The following is a 23,377-nucleotide window of genomic DNA, read 5'->3' as shown; positions in this document are numbered from 1 at the left end:
TGGCTTTTTTTGGATGGGAGACTGTTGATGATGGCATCTATTTCCTTAGGGGGAGTATAGGACTACTTAATTTATTTACCTCATCTTGATTCAACTTGGTAAGTGGAATTGATGAAGAAAATTGTCCATTTCATTTAGCTTTTCAAATTTTGTGGTGTATAGGCTTTTGAAGCAAGACTTAATGATTGGATTTCCTGTGTGTCTGTTGCTATGTCCCCCCTTTTCATTTCTGAAATTGTTGATTTTGATAGTGTCTCTTTGTCTTTTAGTTAGTTTGGCTAAGAGTTTGTCTATCTTGTTGATTTTCTCAAAGAACCAGCCCTTGGATTCATTGATTCTTTGAATTGTTCTCTTTATTTTATTGATTTCAGTCCTGAGTTTGATTATTTCCAGTGGTCTACTCCTCTTGGTTGTGTCTGCTTCTTTTTCTTCTAGGGCTTTCAGGTGAGTTATGAAGTTGCTTGTATGAGATATTTCAAATTTCTTTATGAAAGTATTTAGTGCTACAGACTTTCCTCCTAGCACAGTTTTCATTGTGTCCCATAAGTTTGGGTATATTGTGCTTTCATTTTCATTGAATTCTAGGAAGTCTTTCATTTCTTTATTTTTTTTCTCTGACCCAGCTGTTGTTGAGTAATGAGTTGTTCAACTTCCATGTGTATGTAGGCTTTTTGATATTTCTGTTGTTGTTGAGGTCCAGCTTTAGTCCATGGTGGTCTGAAAGGATACAAGGGATTATTTCAATCTTCTTGTTGAGGCTTGCTTTGTGACAAATTATATGGTATATTTTGGAGAAGGTTCCACGAGGGAACCTATGGCAAGAAGGAAAATTCTATTCTGTTTGGGTGAAAAGTTCTGTAGATGTTTGTTAGGTACATTTGGTTCATGACATCTGTTAGTGTCATTGTTTCTTTGTTTGGTTTCTGTTTCATTGATCTGTCTTTTGGTGAGAGTGGGGTGTTGAAGTGACCCACTATTAATGTGTGGGGACTTATATGTGAATTTGTGGGTAGCTGCTATTTAAATTTGTTTTTATTATTGAATATCTTGTTTTCCTCATCTATGGTGATTGAGAGTTTTGCTGCATATAGTAGTCTGGGCTGACATCTATGTTTTCTTAGGGTTTGCATGATATCCATCCAGACTCTTTTGGCTTTCATAATCTCTGTTGAGAAGTCAGGTGTGATTCTGAAGGGTTTGCCATTATATATTACTTGGCCTTTTCCCCTTGTAGCTTCTAGTATTTTTCTTTGTTCTGTATACTTACTGTTTTGATTATTATGTGATTGGAGGATTTCCATTTCTGGTCTAATCTATTAGGTGTTCCGTAGGCCTCTTTAATGCTTATAGGCATCTCTTTCTTTAAATTAGGGAAACTTTCTTCTATGATTTCATTGAAAACGTGTTCTGGGACTTGGAGAGGGGAATCTCCTTTTTCCTCTATTCCTATTATTCTTAGGTTTCATCTTTTCACGTTGTCCTTGATTTCTTGGATGGTTTGTGTCAGGAATTTTTTAGATTGAATATTTTCTCTGATGGATGTGTCAGTTTCTTCCATTGTATCTTTAACACCTGATATTCTTTCTTCTATCTCTTGTAATCTGGTGGAGATGCTTACCTCTGGTAGTTCTTGTTTTCTTCCCTAAGTTCTCTCTCTCCAAGATTTCTTCAGTCTGTGCTTTCTTTAATGTTTCCATTTCCATCTTCAGACTTGAACCATTTTGTTGATTTCCTTCACCTGTTCGTTTGTATTTTCCTGCTTTTCCTTCAATTCCTTCACCTGTTTGTTTGAACTTTCCTCCATTTCTTTCAGTGATTGAATGATTTCCTCTCTGAAGGGCACAAACTTTTTGGCTGTATCTTCCTGTATTTCTTTGTGGATTTTTTTTTTAGTGTTCCTCTTTTCTATTTAATTATTTTTATTTTTATTAATTACAGTTTATTCACTTTGTATCCCCCCTGTACCTTCCTCCCACTCCCACCCTCCCTCTTCCCCACCCATGTCCCCCTCCAGGTCCACTGGATTTTATTCATTTCTTCCATATCATCTTTATAAGTATAGAGTTAAGGTCATTTTCTTGAATTTCATTTGTATTAGGGTATCCAGGGTTGCTTGCCCTTGTATAACCAGGTTCTGGAGATGCCATATTGCTTTGGCTTTTGTTGATTGTGTTTTTACACTGGTCTTTATCCATCTGGCTGTCTCAGGTATTGACTGTTAGTTTCTGGTGCCTGTTGGATTCCTCGGGGTAAGGATGGGGGTTGGGGGTGGGGGTGGTGCAGGAAATCCCCTTGGCAGGAAGATGGTTGTTCCCAAAGGAGCCCAGGGGCTCTCCTCTCACTAACGGAAGTGCAGGAGACAGCTGCCCTGCTACTTGCTCTAAATTTTCTTGCTCTAAATTTAATGAGCTGCTGATGCTCACACACTGTGTTTGCTAGGCACGGGCCTCCTGAAGAACCAGGGAGACCAGGGGTTTTGTCAGTCTCACTAGGGAGACAGGTTGCACTTTGGAGCAGCATCTGGGGCTGATCCTATGTCTCCCAGGCATCCACAGGTCTGAGGTTGGAGCTCTGTGCCCCAGTACCCAGAAGGTAATCAGCGGCTGGTGAGCACAGCACACAGGAGTGTGGCTGGAGGCTAGAGCCCCCAAGACTGTGAGAACCCAGAAACTTTTCCAAGGGTTAGCTGGGTGACCTGAGATCGTACCCAACTGTTTTCCACACCGTGGGGTTTCCTCTCACAGTTGCTGGTGTTTGGGGGCCCATAATTTGATTGCTGTGCAGTCACCGCTGCCTGGCTGATTAGAAGCAGTGCTATAGGAGCCACCATAGTGCTATGGACTATTTCCCATGCATTGCACTCTGGTTAGGCTCATCCCCGAAGTCTTTAATGTCCTAAATGTTTCACTTATGGTTGGCTTTTATTTCATGGCTCTATTTCTATTTTAATGTCTTGTATTGTATTATTGCTTTCTACTGAATGATTTTCCAGACTTCATTAAGGGATTTATTCATATTCTCCAAAGTTCTTGACCATATTCATAATTGGTAATTGAAATTATTGTCTTGTGCTTCAGCTCTATTGCATTTCTCAAGGCTTACTGTAGTCAGATTACTGGATTCTTGCAGAATCATATTGTCTTGGCTGTTCGTGTCTTTGGTTTGGGGCTGGTGTCTGGAGATGTCACAAGTCAGGTGATTCCAGGTGCTTTTATCTGGTCTTGTTTTGCTGGATGAATATTGTCTTTCTTGGTTGCCATTGTTCTCTCTGGAGCTTAGGAACGTGGGATGGCTTTGAGTTCCCTGATAGGTAGGGCTTCTTCAGGTCAGTGGTTAGCAAAGACAAATACAGTTAGTCTAGGAAAAAAATTCTGAGAGGAGTCATGAGAAAGAGCTATGGAAATCCTGTCCACACTAAGAGGTGGAGTCCCCAAGGAGGAACTTCTGCAAGTATGTCTGTAGTGACAGGATTGAAAGGGCCAGAGGGCCCCTGAGTTTGTATAAAGTGTTGGAGTCTCTAATGAATAAAGTTGAGGTGGAAGGAAGGGCACCTGCAAGCAGCTGCTACAGGACTGAAAGTGAGTCCAGAGAATCCATAATGGATAACAGGAAGGCTAGTGAAAATTACCTTCTGAATCCATAGGAAGCTCCCTCTGTTTTTATTACTTTTGGCCTTGGCAAATTCATTGTTTATTTTTCTCTACACATTACCCCAGGAGGCTGTTTGATCTTGATTCTCTCTGACTAAAACTAACCTTGATCTACCCTCTACTTCTGTCCATCCCCAACAAAAATATCTTTTTATAAAATTAGTCTCTGTTTTGTGGTCATTTGCAAAAAGGCAAATACTAAGAGATCTATCACAACATTTTAAATACAGTTAAAAAAGAGTTAAAAGAATTTTTCTTCAAAAAAGGCCAGTACAAAAGTCCTCCTACATGTACTAAGCTTCTGGATGCCTCAAATATTTTCATGAATGAAAGCCCCTTTGGTTATTTTCATTATAGGAGAAATTCTTTTATGGAAAATTCAGATCAACAAAGGAAGCTTAGATTGCAGTTCTAACATTTTTTAGCGGAGTTGGGCAAACATGAGCCCTAAATTGACGTATTATGAAACACAATAAATAGAGTTTCAAAGGCTAGCTAAGACTGCAAAGCCTATTTGAAACAGACCTCTCCTTTATATGCCTGTCTTCCTGGGAGTTCGTGGATTGTGGGAGGACGTGGGGTTTGAAGGCTTCTGGTTAGTCTTACAAGAGCCACAATGACTCGGGGGCTGGGCAAAGAAAGTCACTCCTGCAGAAACATCAATTATAAATTGTCCCTGTAGCCATCTTGGAGTTGTAGGAGTCCTTACACGGCCTGTTAAAAGACTGCACCAATTGTGAGAGGTTAGCTGCTAATGGATAAACAATTCAGCTCAGACAATTTCTGTTGAATTTCTACTTTGTCAAATGCACAAAGATGATAGTGTTAGCTGCTGAGCATGGGCGGTGACACTAGTGATAGACATGAAGTGGAGGAGGTGGTGGTGGTAGTGGTGTGTGTGTGTGTGTGTGTGTGTGTGTGTGTGTGTGTGTTTGTGCTCACGTGTGTGCAGGGGAGAGTGTTAAGAGAGAAATGACCTACTCTTACCCGCAAGTGTGGCAAATGCTATAGTGACAATATAGCCAAGTGCTGTGGGAACAGAGAGACAAAAGACATGCATTCTACAGGATTGGCAGAGTGGAACCTCCAAGAAACCCAGTGGCTTCAGATTCAAGTTACAGGCCACAAAATTAAGCTCAGCGTAGTGAGTCATTGAGGAAAATGACAGCTTCAGAAAGAAACTTAAACTGAAGGTTAGTCAGTGGGGGGGGGGACAGCTGAGGCATTCAGTTACTCCTAACTTCTTCCTGTTCCTTTTCTGTAATAATCTTCTGATGTAGAGAATGTCTGTTCCATCACTGGACTGCAAAACCTACAGGGGCAGGCAATTTATCTGTTTTGTTCATTGTCCCCAACAAGTACTTGGCAGTAACAAACAGAAAATATCTCCTGAAAAATTGAAAGTTAAGTACAGAACCATGACTGGTCCAAAAATAAGGGTGTGTGTGTGTGTGTGTGTGTGTGTATTTCTGCCATCTCTATGGTTTTTGATATCTAGCGTTAAACCATCATGCCCATATAAGGTACAAGGTGTATATAAATACATATATATGTATATAACATATACATTTATAAATACATTTATGTACATATATATTTATATATATATCCTGCTCCAGATATCAAATAACTTTTCAAGAGTTTCAATTGTCCACAGACTTTAGTACAAAATTATTAACTGTAAAATTCTAGGAACAAATATTTTATTAGCTATGAATTGCACATTTCTGACTGACATGAGGGAATCTTCTATTATTCTACTTTGTACCATCAAAAAAAACTGGATCCTTACTTTGTCCAATGTATTCACGGTATATGCGCTGCCCCCACGCTTAACAGCCATCTCAGTATCGGATGAAGTGCTGTAGTACCACAGTGCCTGTTTTCTAGTAGCCCTGTTACACTCTTGTGATTCCTTGCCAACACACACAACTGCTCTCTAACAGGGCCCCTCAGCTACCACACTTGGCTGAGCCCTCATCAGCGAAGATGGTATGTACATTATGGTGCAGATATGTGCATTATGGTAGTTTGTGTGAGAACGACCCTCATTGACTCGTAATACTTGGATATTAATGAGTGAAACTGCTTTGGAAGAATTAGGAGAAGTCACTGGGGGCGTGTTTTTGGATTTCAAAAGTCCACAATATTTCTGGTCTCCTCTCTCTCTCCTTCTCCCTTTCTCTGGGTCATGCTTGTAGACCAAGATGTAAGTTCTCAGCTACTGCTTCATTGCCACGCCTGCTTGCTTCCCATCATTATGGTCATGGACCTTAGAGGACCTTGGGCCTTTACCGTAGAGTAAAAAGATAGAAAATGTATTCCAAACAAATGAAACCAAGAAGCAAGCTGCCAGAGCAATTTTCATATCTGACAAAATAGACTTCAATATGAAACTATTCATAAGAGATAAGGAAGGGCACTACAAAGGAAAACTCACCAATGGGACATTGCAACCAAACATTTATATACCAAACACAGGACACCCACATTCAGAAAAGAAATACTTCTACAGCTAAAATCCCATGCTGACCTCATTCAGTGATAGTGAATGAATTCAATACCTCACTCTCATTAATAGAGAAGTCATCTAGTCAATAGCTAAACAAAAAATGCCAGAATTAAATAATGTCATAAATCAAATGGACTTAGCATATATCTACAGAACATTTCACCAAAACACTAAAGAGTACACTTTCTTCTCAGCAGCCCATGAGACTTTTTTCCAAAACTGAGGACAAATATAGGAACTCTCAACAGATATAGAAAAGCTGAAGTAACACCTTGTATCCTATATGGGCATGATGGATTAAAGCTAGGTATCAATAGCAACAGAGATGCAGAAGGTGAACAGACTGGTGGAGGCTGAATAAAAACTGAGTCAAGACAAAAATCAGGAAGGAAATTTAAACTTTTTTTTTTTTAGAATTGAATGAAAATAAAAACACAACATAGTCAAAACAATGGAAAACAATGAAGACAGGTCTAAGAGGTATGTTCATAGCACTCAGTGCCTACATCAATAAAACTAAATTATCTCACATTAGTAATTTGATTCACATGAAATCTCAAGAGAAGCAAGAAGTAACACCCAAAAGGAGCAGATGGAAATAAATAATAAAACTCAGTGATGAAGTCAATAAAATAGAAACAAACAACAGATAAAATATGAATCAATGAAGTGAAGAATTGTTTTTTAAAAGAATTAACAAGATTGACAACCTTTAACCCAATTAACTAAAAGATGGAGAGAGAAGATCCAAATTAATAAAGTTAGAGCTTAGAAGGGGGATATTACAATAGACACTGATGAAATTCAGAGACTCAGAAGGGCATTCTTTTAAAATCTATATTCCATCAGACTATAACACCTACAGGAAATTTGTGGATTTCTTCATATATATATATTATGAAAATATATATAAGTGTATATATATGACTTACTGAGGTAAAATCAAGATTATATGAGCAATTCAAACATACCCATAATTCCTAGTGAAATAGAAGTGGTAATTAATTCAAGCAAATTCTACAGAAAGGAAAATATTTTTACCAGTTATACATCTGATAGAGGGTTAGTGTCTAGAATATATAAAGAACTAAAAAACTGAAGAGCAAGAAAATAAACAACACAACTAAAACAGGACTATAGAACTAAATAAAGAGTTCTCAAAAGATGAAATGGAAATGGCTGAGAAGCACTTAAAGGAATGTTTACTATCCTTAGCCCCAGGGAAATGAAAACTAAAACTATGTCAGGTTTTCATCTTACCTCAGAATGGTCAAGAGCATTAGAACAAATGATAGCTCATGCTGGCCAGGATGTGGGGAAGAAAAGCACTTATTCTTTGCTGGTGGGAATGAAAACTTATACAGACACCATGGAAATAAGTGTGGAGGTTCCTTGAGAAGCTGAAAATTGATATACAGCAAGATCCAGCTATACCACCTTTGGGCGTATACCAAAAAGTCTCTGCATCTTACTACAAAGATACTTGCTCATCCATGTTCATAGCTGCTCTGTTCATAATAGCCAAAAATTAGTAACAGCTTAGATATTCATCTACTAACAAATAGATGATGAAAATGTGCATTTACACAATGGAATATTTTATCCAGCTGTTAACAAATAAATTATAAAATTTGAAATTCTACTGTTTCAAGCTAATACAACATTCCCTGAAACAAACCATGTTTCTTCTAGAACCCTTTCTCACATTGTCTTTTAGACTGGAATGTCTTCCCAGTGACTGTCTCCCTTCCCACACTAGCTTGATTCTTCTAGCTGCTTTCATAGTTCGAATGTCAGATCCTTTTGATAACAGCAGACCATATTATTACAGTAATAATTTTGATCTTATTATGTCCTTTGGCATTCAAATAGTGAAAATGTAATACACAAGACAACACTGCCCAATGTTTGGCTGTGAGTCTCAGCATCTGTTTCCATCTGCTTCTGAGTGGAGCCTCTCAGCAGACAGCTATGCTAGTCTCCTGACTGCAAACAAAGTAGAGTGTCCTTAATACTGTCAGGGATTGGCTCTCTTCCATGGGGTGGGTCTCAGATTGGGCCAGGCCTTGGTTGGAAATTCCCTCAATCTCTGCTCTATCTTTATTCCTGCACATCTTGCAGACAGGATAAATTTTAGATCGAAGTTTCTGAGGGTGGGTTGGTGCTCCCCTCCCTCCAATAGGGGTCTTGTCTAATTAGAGAGTTTCCTCTTCAGTCTCCATGACCCCCGCTACTAGGAGTCTCAGCTAGAGTCACCCCCATATCTCCCCAGAAGCCTGCCCTGGACTTGAGTCGCCAGCTTGTCAGACCATGCTCTCTCTTCTCTCTACAGCCCCCACTCCATCTTCCTCCCCACCCCCTCTCTCCAGGTCTGATCTTCACCCTCATTTATTTGGGCATTCTCTCTCCCACCTAGTTCCCTTTCTAACCAGTACTGCTATTTATTCTATTTCCCTTCTAAGATTTAACCATTCTCCCTCAAGTAACCTTAAAAAGTGCGCTGGTACATGCCTGTAATCCCAGCACTCCGGGAGGCAGAGGCAGGTGGAGCTCTGAGTCGAGGCCAGCCTGGTCTACAAAGGGAGTCCAGGACCTCCAGAAACCCTGTCACAAAAAGGAAGGGAGGGAGGGAAGGAAGGAAGGAAGGAAGGAAGGAAGGAAGGAAGGAAGGAAGGAAGGAAGGAAGGAAAAAAATGCTCCAAAGCCAATCTTACACCTTTCTTAACAAAAGGAGACTGATCCTTCTAACCGCGCCCTCCCACACAACCCAATCTCAAAACACTTGATTTAATTGTCTTCACCGTCCACATTTCCAAGATGAGATTTTATATTTCGCTCCCGCCACTTACGGTTGTCCGAAAAGCTACGCTTTCCTTTATCAAGAGTTTGGCTCAGATGAAAAACTCAAGCGATAACACATGCTGGAGAGGTTGTGGAGAAAGGGGAACCCTCCTCCACTGCTGGTGGGAATGTAAACTTGTACAACCACTTTGGAAGTCAATCTGGCGCTTTCTAAGACAATTAGGAATAGTGCTTCCTCAAGATCCAGCTATACCACTGCTAGGTATATACCCAAAGTTTGTTCAAGTACACAAAGGGATACTTGCTCAACCATGTTTATAGCAGCTTTATTTGTAATAGCCAGAACCTGGAAACAACCCAGATGTACATCAATGGAGGAATGGGTACAGAAATTGTGGTATTTTTACACAATGGAATACTACTCAGCAATCAAAAAGGAGGAAATCATGAAATTTGCAGGCAAATGGTGGGATCTAGAAAAAATCATTCTGTACATCTAAGGCATGAGCTACATTGGCTAAAAGATTATTCAGGGTCTGAGCAGTCTGCACAGTATGACTCCTGGCTAAAGCCCCGGTGGTAGCTCCAACAGCCGCCAATGAGATGGCAGTAACAGTGGCAGCTGTAGTTCCAAGATCCCTTTTCTGTCTGAAGAGAGTCATAGCGTGAGGGGCATTAACAGGCACAGGCACCCAGCGAGGCATGCGAGTAACCAGGGCATACCTAAATTCACTAGCATTCCAGCATTGGGCAAAAAAGCAAGTGTCATTACCACAATTACTTGGCTCTATCTGGCTAATAATGAATAAAAATGGGGGATATAAACAAACAGGTGTGGGCTTATAGGAAATATTATGAGAAGCCTTAACCCCTTCGTTGGAACATCTTGCATCAGTTCTAGAACTAGCAGTGGTGGTGTCCGAGGTCTGAGTAGGTTCAGGAGACCATTGCCCCCAGGGGCGAGACATGAAAGGAATTAATGCTCAACTAAAAGGAGGCTTGATGGTGTTCAATCAGAGGATTAACCTCGTGAAGGAGCAAATTGATACCCTATGGCAAATGGCTCAACCGGGCTGTCAATGAAAGTATGCTGGACTTTGAGTCACTAGCATACAACATGAGAATTTTTCCTGTGCTGCAAATCTGTCTAAACAATTGTCGAGCTATATTTTCGGTAATTGGACTGGAGAATTCGATACTACGATGGAGCAGCTGAGAGTGGCCATTATCACAGTAAATTCTACTAGAGTGGACGCAGGACTAGCCACAGGATTATCACCATGGATTGCTGCAGCCATGAATCATCTGAAGGAATGGGTGGGCATGGGAGCGTTAGCAGGCCTTCTGGTGTTGGTCTCCTTGGTTTGCCTGTGGTGTATATGCAAGATTAGAGTCTCACAACAGCGTAATGCAGCCATGATCATTCAGGCCTTTACAGCCATTGAAGCAGGACAGTCCCCCCAAGCATGGTTGGCTACCATAAAAAGCTAAAATGTTACGCTCAGGATGCGAGGCTAAGCACTGCACTCAGGGTCAGCCGCTTTCGACCCAGAGAAGAGCATGTCTGATTGCATGCAGGTTGATGCCCCAGGTCCCGCCTCTGAGAAAAAGGTATCAGACGGGTCTGATGCTCTTTGGGTGGATGACACCTAAATGAACATCGGTACAAAGTCCCAATTTATTTCTAATATCAGAGATCAGACCTTTACTCTTGCCTGATGCGTCTAAAACAAAAAGGGGGAACTGTAGAGAGCTGCGTAATGCCGCGCCTTAAAGATGGAGCTAGTTTCTGCCTTCCACCTTCCCGATGGTGAGTGCTCTCTGTCACAAACAACTCCACATTTGGCTAAGGCTGAGGATCTGGCTTGCTTCCATGTATGTGGACCTATCTGCATTGCCCACGTGGCACGCCTGGGTTGTCTACCCAGAGGCTATTTAAGCTGTGGGCTGGCTTTCCCCAGGGTCCGATGATTGTTCAAGGTTCCTGAATAAACTGCATTGAAAAAAAAAAAAAAAGAAAGAAAGAAAAGATCATTCTGAGTGAAATATCCCAGAAGGAGAAAGACAAACATGGGATATACTCACTTAATTAGATCTATAAGATATGATAAACATAATGAAATCTATACACCTAAAAAAGATAATCAAGAGAGCAGACATGGGGTAAGATGATCAATCCTCCTTTAGAAAGACAGATGAAATGTGCATTGAACGTATGACAGGAATCTACTGAGCGCATCTGAAAGACTCTAACTAGCAGTGTTTTCAAAGCAAAGACTCATGACCAAACCTTTGGCAGAGTACAGGGAATCATAAGAAAGAAGGGGAGTTAGTCTGATGGGGAAAGGATAGGAGCTCCACAAGGACCAAATATATCTGGGCACAGGGTCTTTTCTGAGACTGACATTCAACCAAGGACCATGTATGGATATAACCTAGAACCTCCACTCAGATGTAGCCTGTGGTAGCTCAGTAACCAATTGGTTTCCCAAAGTGAGGGGAACAGGGACTATTTCTAACAGGAACTCAATGACTGGCTCTTTGGTCTCCCCACCCCCGAAGGGAGGAGCAGTCCTGTTAGGCCACAGAGGAGGGCTTTGCAGCCAGTCCTGAAGATACCTGATAAAACAGGATCAGATGAATGGGGAGGAGGTCCCCCCTATCAGTGGACTTGGAAAGGGGCACGGTGGAGATGAGGGAGGGAGGGAGGGACTGGGAGGGAATGAGGGATCGGGACATGGCTGGGATACAGAGTTAATAAAATGTAACTGATAAAAAAAATTAATAAAATAAAAAAATATATATATAAAAAATAAAAAAAAAAGAGTTTGGCTCAGCTGATATTGGTCTCTTCCCAATATTTTTCATCCTTTGCTTCTGGAGGCATTTCTTCTGGTTAACCATCTTCATCTTCATGGAAAGCTGCTGCTATTGAGAGGGTTGCAAGAGCTGGAACCATTTCCTTAGTCTTACTTGATCCAAGTCCAACGGATATGGCTGCCTTCTTTGTCTGACTACCTAAAGCAAATCCACATCTGGAGACTTGTAGGCTTCTACTGCTTCTTCCGGTCCTCCGGTGGCTCTGGCTTGCTAAGTCTTCTCCCACTTCTCTCCCGCCTTCCGGTCCCTGCAGCCTGGATCTAAATAAATGTTTAAAAAAATATTTAGGCAAGTAGTTCCCTAAAAATATTTTTCCCATAAAAGTGATAATTTTTCCAATTACTTGAATAATTTCATTAGACACCATTAGAGAGTATTTTTTATAAGGCTCATATTTACGTATCTGTTTATGTATTTATTTTGAGACAGGGTTTCACTGTGTAGCCAAGTCCTATCTCAAATGCATGATCTTCCTGTCATTAAATGTATAGTTAGATCCAGCAAGCACATAGATTAGAAGCTCAGGCTCATAAATTAGTATACTGGCCTGGATTGAGATCCTGTTATGACCTGATCAAGGTATTTAAACCTACAGTATCTCTGGACTGACTGCCTTTTTAGGGTTATCATTAACCACTAAATGAAACTGTGTGAGTGTGTGTGTATGGGGGGGGGGTGTCTTGGTATAGGTTAATGATCCAAGCTATTAATATACGTTAAGAAAAATAACTTCCAGCCATGGTTACTGGTGGGACTCAATGGTACTGGCAAATGTTTCCATTTTCACTGTTGACCTGTCTAGAATTCCACAACATAGTTTTGCCATAGAATGTGATTTCCATATTCTCAAGCACACTTACTGTATGAGTTGCATAAAACTCAGCCTTAGCTCAGGCAGCATAGTAAAAAGGAAGCAGAAAAGACTGTAAGAGCTGAAAGATAGGGAGAAGGCCTTCAGAACACCATCTTCTGGGCATAATCTAGTCCTGACAACTGTTGGATCCAGCACTAGGCCTGCACCATATAATCACAGTCCATAGTCAGTCATGAATGGAGAAGCACATAGGACTCTGCCCTCCCTGATGAATTACTAACTCCTGACGGCTTCTGGGAGAGAGACAGTCATCATCTGGAGTTATGTACACGCTGATGAATCTACTCCAACGGATCCTCCCAAAACCAGATCACACAGATAGGTTGAAATCAGTGGGTCACAACAAAAAGACATAAATGTGGGAAAGGGAATGGGAGGTGGCCAATGCAAGAGATACCCATAATGCCATGAGAGAAACCTCAGGGGAGAGTTCCTAAGCATTTTCCAAAATGGTGTCTTCAGTCAAGAATCATCAGCATTCTGCTGCAGAGCGGATGTGGGGTGTGGCGTTCCAATAAAGCAAGACTGAAGCACGTCATCCAATTGCTGTTTTTCTCCCTCTCTGCATGCCTAGTACAAGGCAGTCAGCTCCTATATACTGACTAATTATAGCCAGCTTCCCATGATATTAGCCTGTGATGCATATCATCTGTGGGACGTAAGTGCAGCCAGTGAAGTTTTAATTAACACAGCTCTTCAGCAGATCCTGGGGGAAACCGCACACTTTTTCTTTATGCCAGCTCACATGTACGCTTCCTGTGGTTTGCTCTCCTCCTGTGCTCTCCTTGAAGAGAGGGCCTTATTCTTTTCTTCTCTAGCACCTTCAGGCATGCCTCAGAGTCACACAGGATGGGCTATAAATACCCAGAAAGCCCTGTGTCTGGGGTGTAGAGAGGCTGCTGCCACGTCATTTTCTTGGAAACCTGCCTTTGGTGTGACAGTGCACTACAGCAGTTTGAAACATGTTCACAAAACACTTCTGAGTGAGGCAGGGAAAGGAGATGGGAGTTAAGATTCTGCTGTGGCCTTCATACATCAGCTTACAACTTGCCTAAATATTTATTTATCAGCATGTCGACACAGCTGAAACAAGGGCCAATAATTTGTTTCAATCCAGATCTGCATTCTATGAAGCGCTTTTTAGAAAGAAAGTTGTTCTGTGCATCTAAACTTCTACTCTTTTTCTTGGGTTGTTTTATTTTATTTCACTTTGTTTTTTGAGGTAGTGTCTTCTATAGCTCATACATGAACACAATGTGTAGCCCAGGCTGGCCTGTACTTCTTCCTGATCCCGTCCCCGGATGCTAGGATTGGAGGTGTACTCGAGCACACCCAGCTTTCACCCTTTGCCGTTTCCCATCGAGGAAATAAATACCTGTTGTTTGCTGACAGCATTTTCTTTAGGCTTCCACCACTGAAAGGTATAATTCCAGTTGAGCAGGAAATAAATGTTTTAGACCACAGTTTTATTTTCCATGAATAGTACGATTCCTTTAAGGAAAGGCACAAGAGATATGGAGCTGCTTTTAGCTTGTCCACAGCCGATAATTGGCTTGTGCAGCTCAGAGAGGCTTGTGAACTTTGCCACCTGTAGAAAGTTTAATTCTGAGGACTTGGAGAAGTCATAAATATGAGAGCCCAGAAAGAGATCGATCCAGGGCTTCGAGGGGAAAGATGGACAGAAAGAAGGCTTTAAAGGACACAAACAGAGGAGGAAGAAGTTTTCTGGTTACCCGGACTACTAGACATCCGAACGAATGTGCTCTCAACAAGGACACGTGGTGTGGGAGTCTAATCATGGTTAGCATAACCACCTCACAGCTATTTCCTGGCTGCCTTAATTATTTTTTTTAACTCCCGTATAGGTTGAATCTGGGTGTGGCTTCTCTACAGCAGGATTCCAGTCCCTCTAGGTGAGCACAGTGTTCTCTGGAGGCTTCACTAGGGGCAGCAAGTGTTCTGACGAGGGCCCTGACGGCTTGAGCATCTTTGCACTGTTTCTGGCACAGATCCTCCCTGTTTGTTATATTTATTTGAATTTTTGATTCTCTCATTATTTTTTCATCCATAATGGGAAATTTTCTTATAATACTTTAACTCTTTCAGAATCATTACTATTATACCTATTTTATCATATATATAATTTGTCAAGAGCTTTGCACATAAAAAGCAATTGTTCAGAAATCTAAGAAAAAGAGAAACCTACCAGAAACATTATTTTCATTTAAAATATCTTTATGTAATTGTTTACATTCTCAGTTGCTTCATTGGAAAAAATTATGGCCAACATTTCTTTTGAATCCTATCAAGACACGAGCATATAACAAATACAGGTATGTTACCTTGTGCAGAATAGGAACTCATGAAATATCTGTTATCAGTTTATGGTAATTTTATCTACAGCATAGGAAGTTGGCTGGTAGGATTTAATTGATATAAGCAAGACAAAAAGTATTTAACATTAGTCACAAAGTCATACCTCAAAATACATAGTTTAAAGAAGTTGAAGGATGAAATAAAAACATACACCAAAAAATGTCCCTGATAACATCAGCTGTCACCCTTAGAATCACCTTGTTTCTTATTGAGAATTCTTCAAGCTTGTCAGCTTAACCTGTTGTCACTCTGAGCCACGCCCTAAGTGAATTCAAAGCACGGAAGAGGATTATTTTCTAGTTAATGGAGCATGTAAGTTTACTTTACTATTCAAGGTTATGATGACTGAAACACAAATGGGAAAGTTTCCTTTTTATCACGGGTCACGGCATAATGGCGGTGCTTTATGAAATAAATGCTCAATTAGCATAAAACAGATGAAAGGTCATTATATTTTGCTCAGGCTTTGTATGCAGCCTGTGGACTATGTCTCCTACAAATCGGTGTGCTGTAATAGTCTATATATGTGGTTAATCCAGGGAACTCAGCCCCATCTTTTCCTCACTATGAAATGCATGGCTCCAACGTAGCAATGATAACGTAATTCTCTCTCATCTCTGAACTTTTTAAAAATGATTCTCTATCCTTGAAAATGACTTCCTCCTTTTGCTCACCACAAACCCTTCAAGACACTTCAGAAGTCTGTCTCCCCATACCTTCGGTGTTGCATCCTTCAGTCATTTACAGTTATATGTATGAGATAACGTGTAGTCCATGGCTTGAGTGTGGCTTAAGGGTGTGATTGTTATTTAAGGTTTGATCCATAGCTACTGGTGGGTAGCGGAGGCTTTGGAAGGTGAGCCTAGTGGGAGATGCTTACGTCATTGAGGGTGAAAACCCAGGGAGTGCTTTCATCCATTCTTCTCCACTTCCAATGCAACAAATAGCCATCCTTCCACCTGAGTTCCCAGCAGCGCCATCTGCCATCGTCGGCACACCTGGGGATATGTAGGCAGCATGCTCCCAAGCATCTATGACTGTGAGATAAGCAGTTTATCACCAACTACCTCAGGGATGTAATTGTACTAACAAAACCAAATGAATGCAGTGTCTTACTTCATTTTGTTTTGCTGTCCCCAAAGATACCCCCCCCCCCAATTGTGCTTGCTCACAACTCTGGAGACTAGCAGGTCTGATACCCAGGTGTCAACATTTGTAAGGGCCTTTTTTTCCTCTTGGAAGGTGAGAGGATTAGCAGGGAAACCGGAACATAACTTACCTTTTGGTAACAGCACCTCTGCTACCCATGAGTGCGGCTCCCTTGATAGCCATGTGGTTACGATGAAAACTAGGTTCCAGCCATAGTTCTAGAGGGACAAACATTTAAACTATAATTGCTGGTTCAGTTTCATCATTGGATAGATAAAATTAGGTTATTTATCTCAGTCAGTCTCTGCTTTACTGAATCTGGGATGGTTGGGAGGAGGGGGAGAGCGGATGAGGACTCAATGCTAGCTTATCACCACTGCAACGGTGTGTATTAGATGATCTTTGTTCTTGAACTGTTCTTGGTAACTGTCTGTCTATGTCAATTGTATTTGCCTTTCTCTGCCATAAATTCTTCTTATTTCTTCTATTTGTATTCAGTCTTTGGGATCTGCAATGTTAGACTCACTGTGTGTTTCTATGAGGAGTAGTGAGGGTTGACAATGCCATAGTCACAGATTCAGTTGCCTTCAGGGCCTGGACAAGTTATATGACTGAGCGGCGAGCTGCAGTGTTAGACACGGAGCAGAGGGTATGTAAACTAAGAGTGCCTGCCCAGCCTAGGGGCATTCAGATGCAAAGATTCAGAATACTCCTGCCAGTCCAATTTGCCCTTCCAGCAACTGGTTTGTAACTGTGAGTGCCCTTATTTCTTACTCTAGCTCTGTGCAGGATGTTGGTAGTGACAGGGTGATTAGCAACATTTGTTTGTGAAATAGCTGAAAGACAGAATAGTAACTTTACAAATATCACACAGGAAATCAACTTCATGAATGTGTCTTGGTCAAAGGGAATGGACTGCAAAATAGTAAAATAAAGACCATGACCTGGAAGTGAATGGGAAAGGTCAATTCTTTTAAAAATCATATTTTCTAATATTTTGAAGCAATCTTTGCATATTTTATAAGTTTCAAGGGAACAATTGGATAACTCAGAGATGTTTGTGATTATTTGCATATACACGCTCAAATAGACATTTTACTTTTTGATTCATTTATAATTACCTTGGGAAATGTACCATCTCCTAAGGGATTTTGACTAATATTTACCTTGCCTTATAGAAAATCTGGCTTCAAAGGGAGAAATTTCCCCTTCCTCATTGTCTCCCCCTCTCCCAAGATGATGCTTTATTTGCTATTATTACTATTAGCTTTGGGCTGGGGGAGAAGGCTGGGTAACAGATGCTAGGATCTGCTTTTAATGGGAATACTTTGAAATTTTTATTCACCTCTAGTACAAGCTGAGAAGTAGGCAAAGCATATTCTGCAAATCAAGCCCGTTAAAATTCCACTGCAAAGCACAGACTTGACTGAGTGCAAGTGGAGCTGTCAGCTCGTACAGGCATCACTGTCAGAGGGCCGTGTCATCTGTCAGTGTTGGTTCCAGCTCACTGTTCCACATAGAGGGAATGCACTGTTGCCTCCCAATTGATAACACGCTGCCAGAAGCATGCTACTTTCTCATCCGTCTTCTTGTAGCTGTCAAAAATGGAATCCATTAATTAGTTTGTTCTTGTGAATTTTAGTTGTTCAGAAGACATGTAAATTTCAAAGTTAGACAAATAAAAATTCCTATCCAAACCACGAGGCCAATAAGGGCTCAAAACCCCAAAGTGGCAGCTCTTACTGACAGTAGCTAAACTGACCAGCTAAATTCTCCCTTAAGTGAATGTAATGATGTGGCTAGTTTCCCATCGCTTTTAATGAGGGCAAGCTTCCCAAGGCAGCAAAAGGAGAGACTCCAAGTTAGAGCATCCGCTGGGGAGACGCCCTGAGCTTTGCTCTAACTAGTCAGGCAGTTTGACACAACTTAGGGAGCCTGCTTGCCGCTGCTCTTGCATGATTAGCTTTTTGTGTTTTATTCCTCTCCAGTGGCTTCCAGAAGAGTCTGATGGGCCTTCTTCCTCTCATTTTAATGGTCCCACAAAGCACAGGCAGTTCTGTAAACTGCACATGTGCTTTAGATGGGGTGCCTCATGTAATTCCCTTCAGCATTGCAACACAGAGTATGTCTAGAAAGAATTTTACATGTAAAACCTTGAAACAAATGTATTGTACAGTCCTTCTATCTGACAAAGCATTTTGTAAACACAAATGTGTTTCACCCCGACTTTTCTTTTCCATCTTGTCAAGTGAAATGAAAGCTTGAGCTGACACTGGTATATTTTATTACATTCAATTCAGTAAGTCCTTGGTAGTGAGCATTCTTTGTAACTCTCTGTGCTAGGCACGTTTGGAAACACACACAATGAGTAAAATGCAGCCTTTGTCTCTAGAGGTTCATGCTTTACAGAAAGAACCAGAGAGAGACACAAAGAACCCTAATTTGAGATGAGTTTCAGGAAGTGCTCATGAGACCTGGAAGTAGAACCGAGAGCTGTAATCCTGGAGACCAGGCGAAGGTTCACGGAGCAAGTAATGCCAGCGTGGTACAAAAGGAAGTTTCTTCCTCAGGGGTCTATTACCAACTCCAAACTCCTGTTGAATCTGCTCTCTGAAGTGGTGAAGCTAGAGCCTTCTGGAGGCAACTGACTCATGAGAGGGGAACCCTCATGAGTGGTGTTAATGCTGCTGCTTTGCCTTCAGCACCACGGAAGAGCACAGAGACAAGGCACCAGGGCTGAGGATGTGGGCCCTCCCAGGATATGGGATCCACCACTGCCGGGGCAGGGCCTCCACCGCCATAAGAAATCCATTTCTGTTGCCTCTACACTACCCAGCTCGTGGTGTTTAGCGTCTAGACAGACCAAGACCGCGGTAACACTTTCCGCTTTTTCTTTTTAATGTGGACAAGAAAGGACACAGAGAGAGCCAGATTGTGAATGACAGGAAGATAGAACTTCCACAGGCAGCGATGCACGGAGATGAGTTTTAAAGGCAACAGGATGAGAGCTGGCTTGGCCCAGCGCAGGGAGCCTTGTCTGAGGGATCCTCCTAGTGAGCCCTGGGGAAACATGGACCCCCTTGAGCCCCTTTTCAGAAACATGTGTGAGGAAGAAGCAGCAGTTTGCAGCACAAATAACCAGTAAACGGAACATAAAATACCTTCTTAAGATATACCTGTGAGTAAAAACATAATGTAGAATGGTAGGTGTGACCATGAGAATGAATAAAAATGGAAGACATAACTCAACAATGTCTGTTCTTAGGACCCTACGGGCTTAAGGAATTCCCAGGTTTTTCCGACATAACCAGAACACTAGCTCTGGGATGTTCTTAGGTCCAGGAAAGATCGAATTTTGTTTCACTCCATGCCAGGTTTGCACAATATAAAGAGTTTGTGTCTCGTACAGGAACTTGTGCATCATTTGCTGAGGTGTTCTTGGCAAAACGTACCAATAGCCATCACCCAGCTGAGCCTCAGAAGAAGAGCAAATTGTGCTCGGCTTAGCTCAATCTGCCACCAGAGGTGAGGGATGACTTTATGGAGAGGACGTTCTATTAGAAAAATAAGGTTGTAAAGAAAAGCCATGGGTTGAGCATGCAGAGAATGTTTAGTTAACTGGGCCCCAGTCACTCTTTTGATTTGACTTAAAAGGGAAGAAGCAACATTGAAAGCAGAGAAGAAGGAACTATCCACAGATGAATTTTGCCAATGCATGGGGTGTTTGAAATCTTCATGTTTCTTGCTATAAAATGCTTACAAGAAGGTTAGCATAGAAAAAAAAAGTAAGTCAGCTGTGGAGTTAATTCAGTCCTCTGACCTAGCCTATTTAAATACTTGCGTGAGCAAGGTATATTTTATGTGACAAAAACGAACTGACCGCTTCCACAGTGCAGCGAGTCATGTCTGTAAGCTCTGCTCACTTTGTGATGGCATGTATGGGGCTGGTCTTGGTGTAGATAGATTCCGGTGCTAATCAATGGCTTCACACATGGCTGATGCAGTTGCTAAGATGCATCCAAACAGTAGGAGTCAATACAATAACCTCTCTGGGACAAGCCTGTGAGTATGTGTGAGTAACTAAGCACAGATGTAAGCTGGAGCAAGATCTGAGTTCAATGACAGCCCATGCCTGGGCCTGTGTCAGAGACTGGCAAGACCCTTCTAGGGACATGATAATCCTTAGCTGCTAGGGAGAGAGGCCAGGACATCAAACTTGGGAATTCTGGCCTATGTGAAGGATGCTTCAGCAGACACCCTCACCACCTCCAGCAAAGCGTTGGAAAAACCACCAGTCACAACAGTGCAAATCACTTGGGGGGGGAGGGGGAATGCCTAATTTATGGGTCTGAAAAAGATATTTCCAACCCAGGAGGAGCTTCAGTTGGGCACTCAGAAACTCAGAAGCTATCCCAGCTAGTGTAACTATTGGTCCAACAAGCCACCCCAGTGCTCAGAAAACTGACAAAGCCCTGGATGACTACCAGCAGGTTTGGGGAAATCACTGCCTGTCTTGGGAAAGATCAGCCAGTCCTGACTGAGCATTCTTGACACACAGAACAAAGAGGACACAAATGGCTTTGCTCAGCCTTCTTAAGCTGCATTCTATGAGCCTCCACATGCCTGTGACACAAGTTCTTCTGTTTGATTGCTTTCGTTTTCTTAACATCACATCTGCTTCCCTTCACTCCAGTCCAACAGGTACCAGACAGATGAATGTGATTGGGTTATTCGGACATTCTAATCCTTCTGTCCATAAGCAATCCCTTCCTCTCCTCTTTCTTGTAGCCTTTTTGATTATCAACTTTTGTCTTTTTAATCATCAGCCAACTCTTTTCCTGACAGTTGTCTACTGAAACCCACTATTTGCCTTACAATGTACTAGAGGGGAAGAAAACTAAGCCAGAAATCATTTTAATATTTGACTTCATTTCAGTAGTTCAGAGAAGAACCATCTCAAGACTTCTAACCTCCCGGAAGCTCCTTTCACTTCCTCAAGTCTCCTGTGGAGAAAAGACGTGTCTCATAGGGGAAGATTCTGCAGGAAGAAACTTACTCTTAACTGAACAGTCGCTCCAATGAGGGGGCATCACCCACTGACAGATGAAACATTTGCAAGGAATGCTGGGACGTTAAAGCCAGCCTTTCTTATTGAAAGAAATGTCTACATCATTTAGAATGTGTGTGTGTGTGTGTGTGTGTGTGTGTGTGTGTGTGTGTGTGCCCGTTTGTCCCATGCAGAAGCCAGAGAACAATTTGTAGAAGTTGATTTTGTCCCTCTGCCATGGGTGGCAGATATTGAGCTCAGGTTGTCAGGATTGGTGGCAAGCACGGCTACCATTTGAGCCACCTCACCAGGCCCTGGTGCCTTCCTTTCCACATACCTTTTTTGGTAATTCTGACAGGCATGGGCCACTGGCATGTCTAATGTGGCCAAATGCTATCTGGAGAATGATTTATGGTGTCTTCAAAGTCGGAGGTCCAATCATTAAATGACTTTTATTTCATCACTGTTAAGTATAATTTGAAAGTAGATTTGTCACCTGGGAAGAATACTTTTTCCTGTGGAGCACACTTGTGAATGGAGGAAGCCCATCTCTGTCCTTTCCGTTAGAGGAATCCCTTAGAAGCAGCGGACTGCTCTCTTTTACTTATTTTTATTTTTAATAATGAGCCTATTTATTCCAATGAAATACTGACAGAAAGAAAGACAGTACTTTTGCAGTTGTTTATACGTAGCATAGAAGATCAATTAACCTAATTTCTGTATGTAAGCTTTCCCCTTTTCATAGAGTGTGTTTCTCTTTCATTAGCGTCCGCTTCCCATGGCCTTTACATTCAGTTAGAAAAGTTAATCTTCTGGTTAATCTGGACCAATTGGTTTCTGAAACACCTCCCAGTGACAAACCATTATTTCTAGTTCAGCTTTTAATTGGTTAGAATGTTATTGCTGCAAGATCCAGTAGCTGTCAGATTTGCCTGCTAGGCAGTCTGTGCATTCTGGACACATTCCAAGTCATTAAAGCAGCATCTCCCGCTTGAACCTGGACTATTTATCCTAACCCCAAGCCCAGTGCACTTGCTAGTTCTAATTTAATTAAGGCCCGAGGAATGTGGGAGGGTGCCCCAGTGAAGAAGAGGGACAAGTGTACTTTTGGAAACCCAAGTCTGAGGTTTAGCTTTTTTGTGTTAAGGGCTATTTTATAATGATTAGACGAAATTGCCTTGCAAATCACAACTTACCACTGATGCAAATATATGTTCTCTTGTTTATTTTATGCCTTTTACTCCAACTTTGAATTTTTGTCTGTATTAAAGAACTAAAGGCATGAGTCATATCACAGTTAGAATGACACTAATCTGAACATGGCACCTCTTGTCTATAATCCCAGCTACTTGAGAGGCTGAGAGGAGAATTCCAAGTCTGAGGCTGTTCTAAACTATATGATGAGTTCAAGGCCAACCCAGGCTATGGAGTCAGACCCCGTGTCAATAAACAAGCAAACACATGATGATCTAAAGTTAAATGCACAAGCAACTTATGACAATTACTTCATTCTTCTAAGTGAGAAAAAAAATCCTTGTATTTCTTCTTAGTCTTCCTATTAGCATTCCTGAGGCTTAATTAATAACACAGCTATCCCAGTCATCATTCTTCTCAGCAAGCACAGGTTCGGCTCATCCACAGACGTTCTTTTGTAGTTGTGTATGTCAGGACAGCGTTGCGTGTGGGCTTGCCAGCATAGGTCTGAACTCCGATGTCTCCCACCGAAGCTGAGTGACCTTGCTAAAGCTGCTCGTATTTTCTGGCCTCCAAAGGCCTCCTCTATCACATGTTAAAATTCTACTTATTTAAAATTTTTCTAAGTGATGAACACCAACCCTTACATGTATGTAAAATGCTCTGAGACACTAACATTATGGATTCTACGTTTTATTAGAAGAATTCAAGCTGGAACTGGATTCAGGCTGGAGGGTTCCTCCCTGCTGGCTAGCCCTCAGAATGCCAGAGGATGCCAGGCAGGGTGCTGGAGAATTTTCATCAACAGTCCTGCCGAGCTCTTTGCCCTGCATGAAGCTCTGCCTCCCTGCCGGGAAGCATGTGCTCTCAGGTACGAAAGCGGCAAATCTGTT

General features: G+C 41.7%; 1 protein-coding gene across 1 annotated transcript; it reads right to left on the bottom strand.

The window, feature by feature from the left end:
- Positions 1 to 8,949: 8,949 nt before the first annotated feature.
- Positions 8,950 to 16,426, bottom strand: LOC132654888 (PEST proteolytic signal-containing nuclear protein-like). Its single transcript, XM_060386162.1, is given in 4 exon segments — positions 8,950 to 9,044; positions 11,787 to 11,836; positions 11,838 to 12,104; positions 16,374 to 16,426. Coding segments are annotated over 4 exon segments (465 nt in total).
- Positions 16,427 to 23,377: the final 6,951 nt, after the last annotated feature.

Source organism: Meriones unguiculatus, chromosome 6 (assembly GCF_030254825.1).
Source record: "Meriones unguiculatus strain TT.TT164.6M chromosome 6, Bangor_MerUng_6.1, whole genome shotgun sequence".
In the NCBI taxonomy this organism is placed as follows: Eukaryota; Metazoa; Chordata; class Mammalia; order Rodentia; family Muridae; genus Meriones; species Meriones unguiculatus.
The sequence above is the reverse complement of the archived record's forward strand: the minus strand, read 5'-3'. Positions and strand labels throughout refer to the sequence as shown.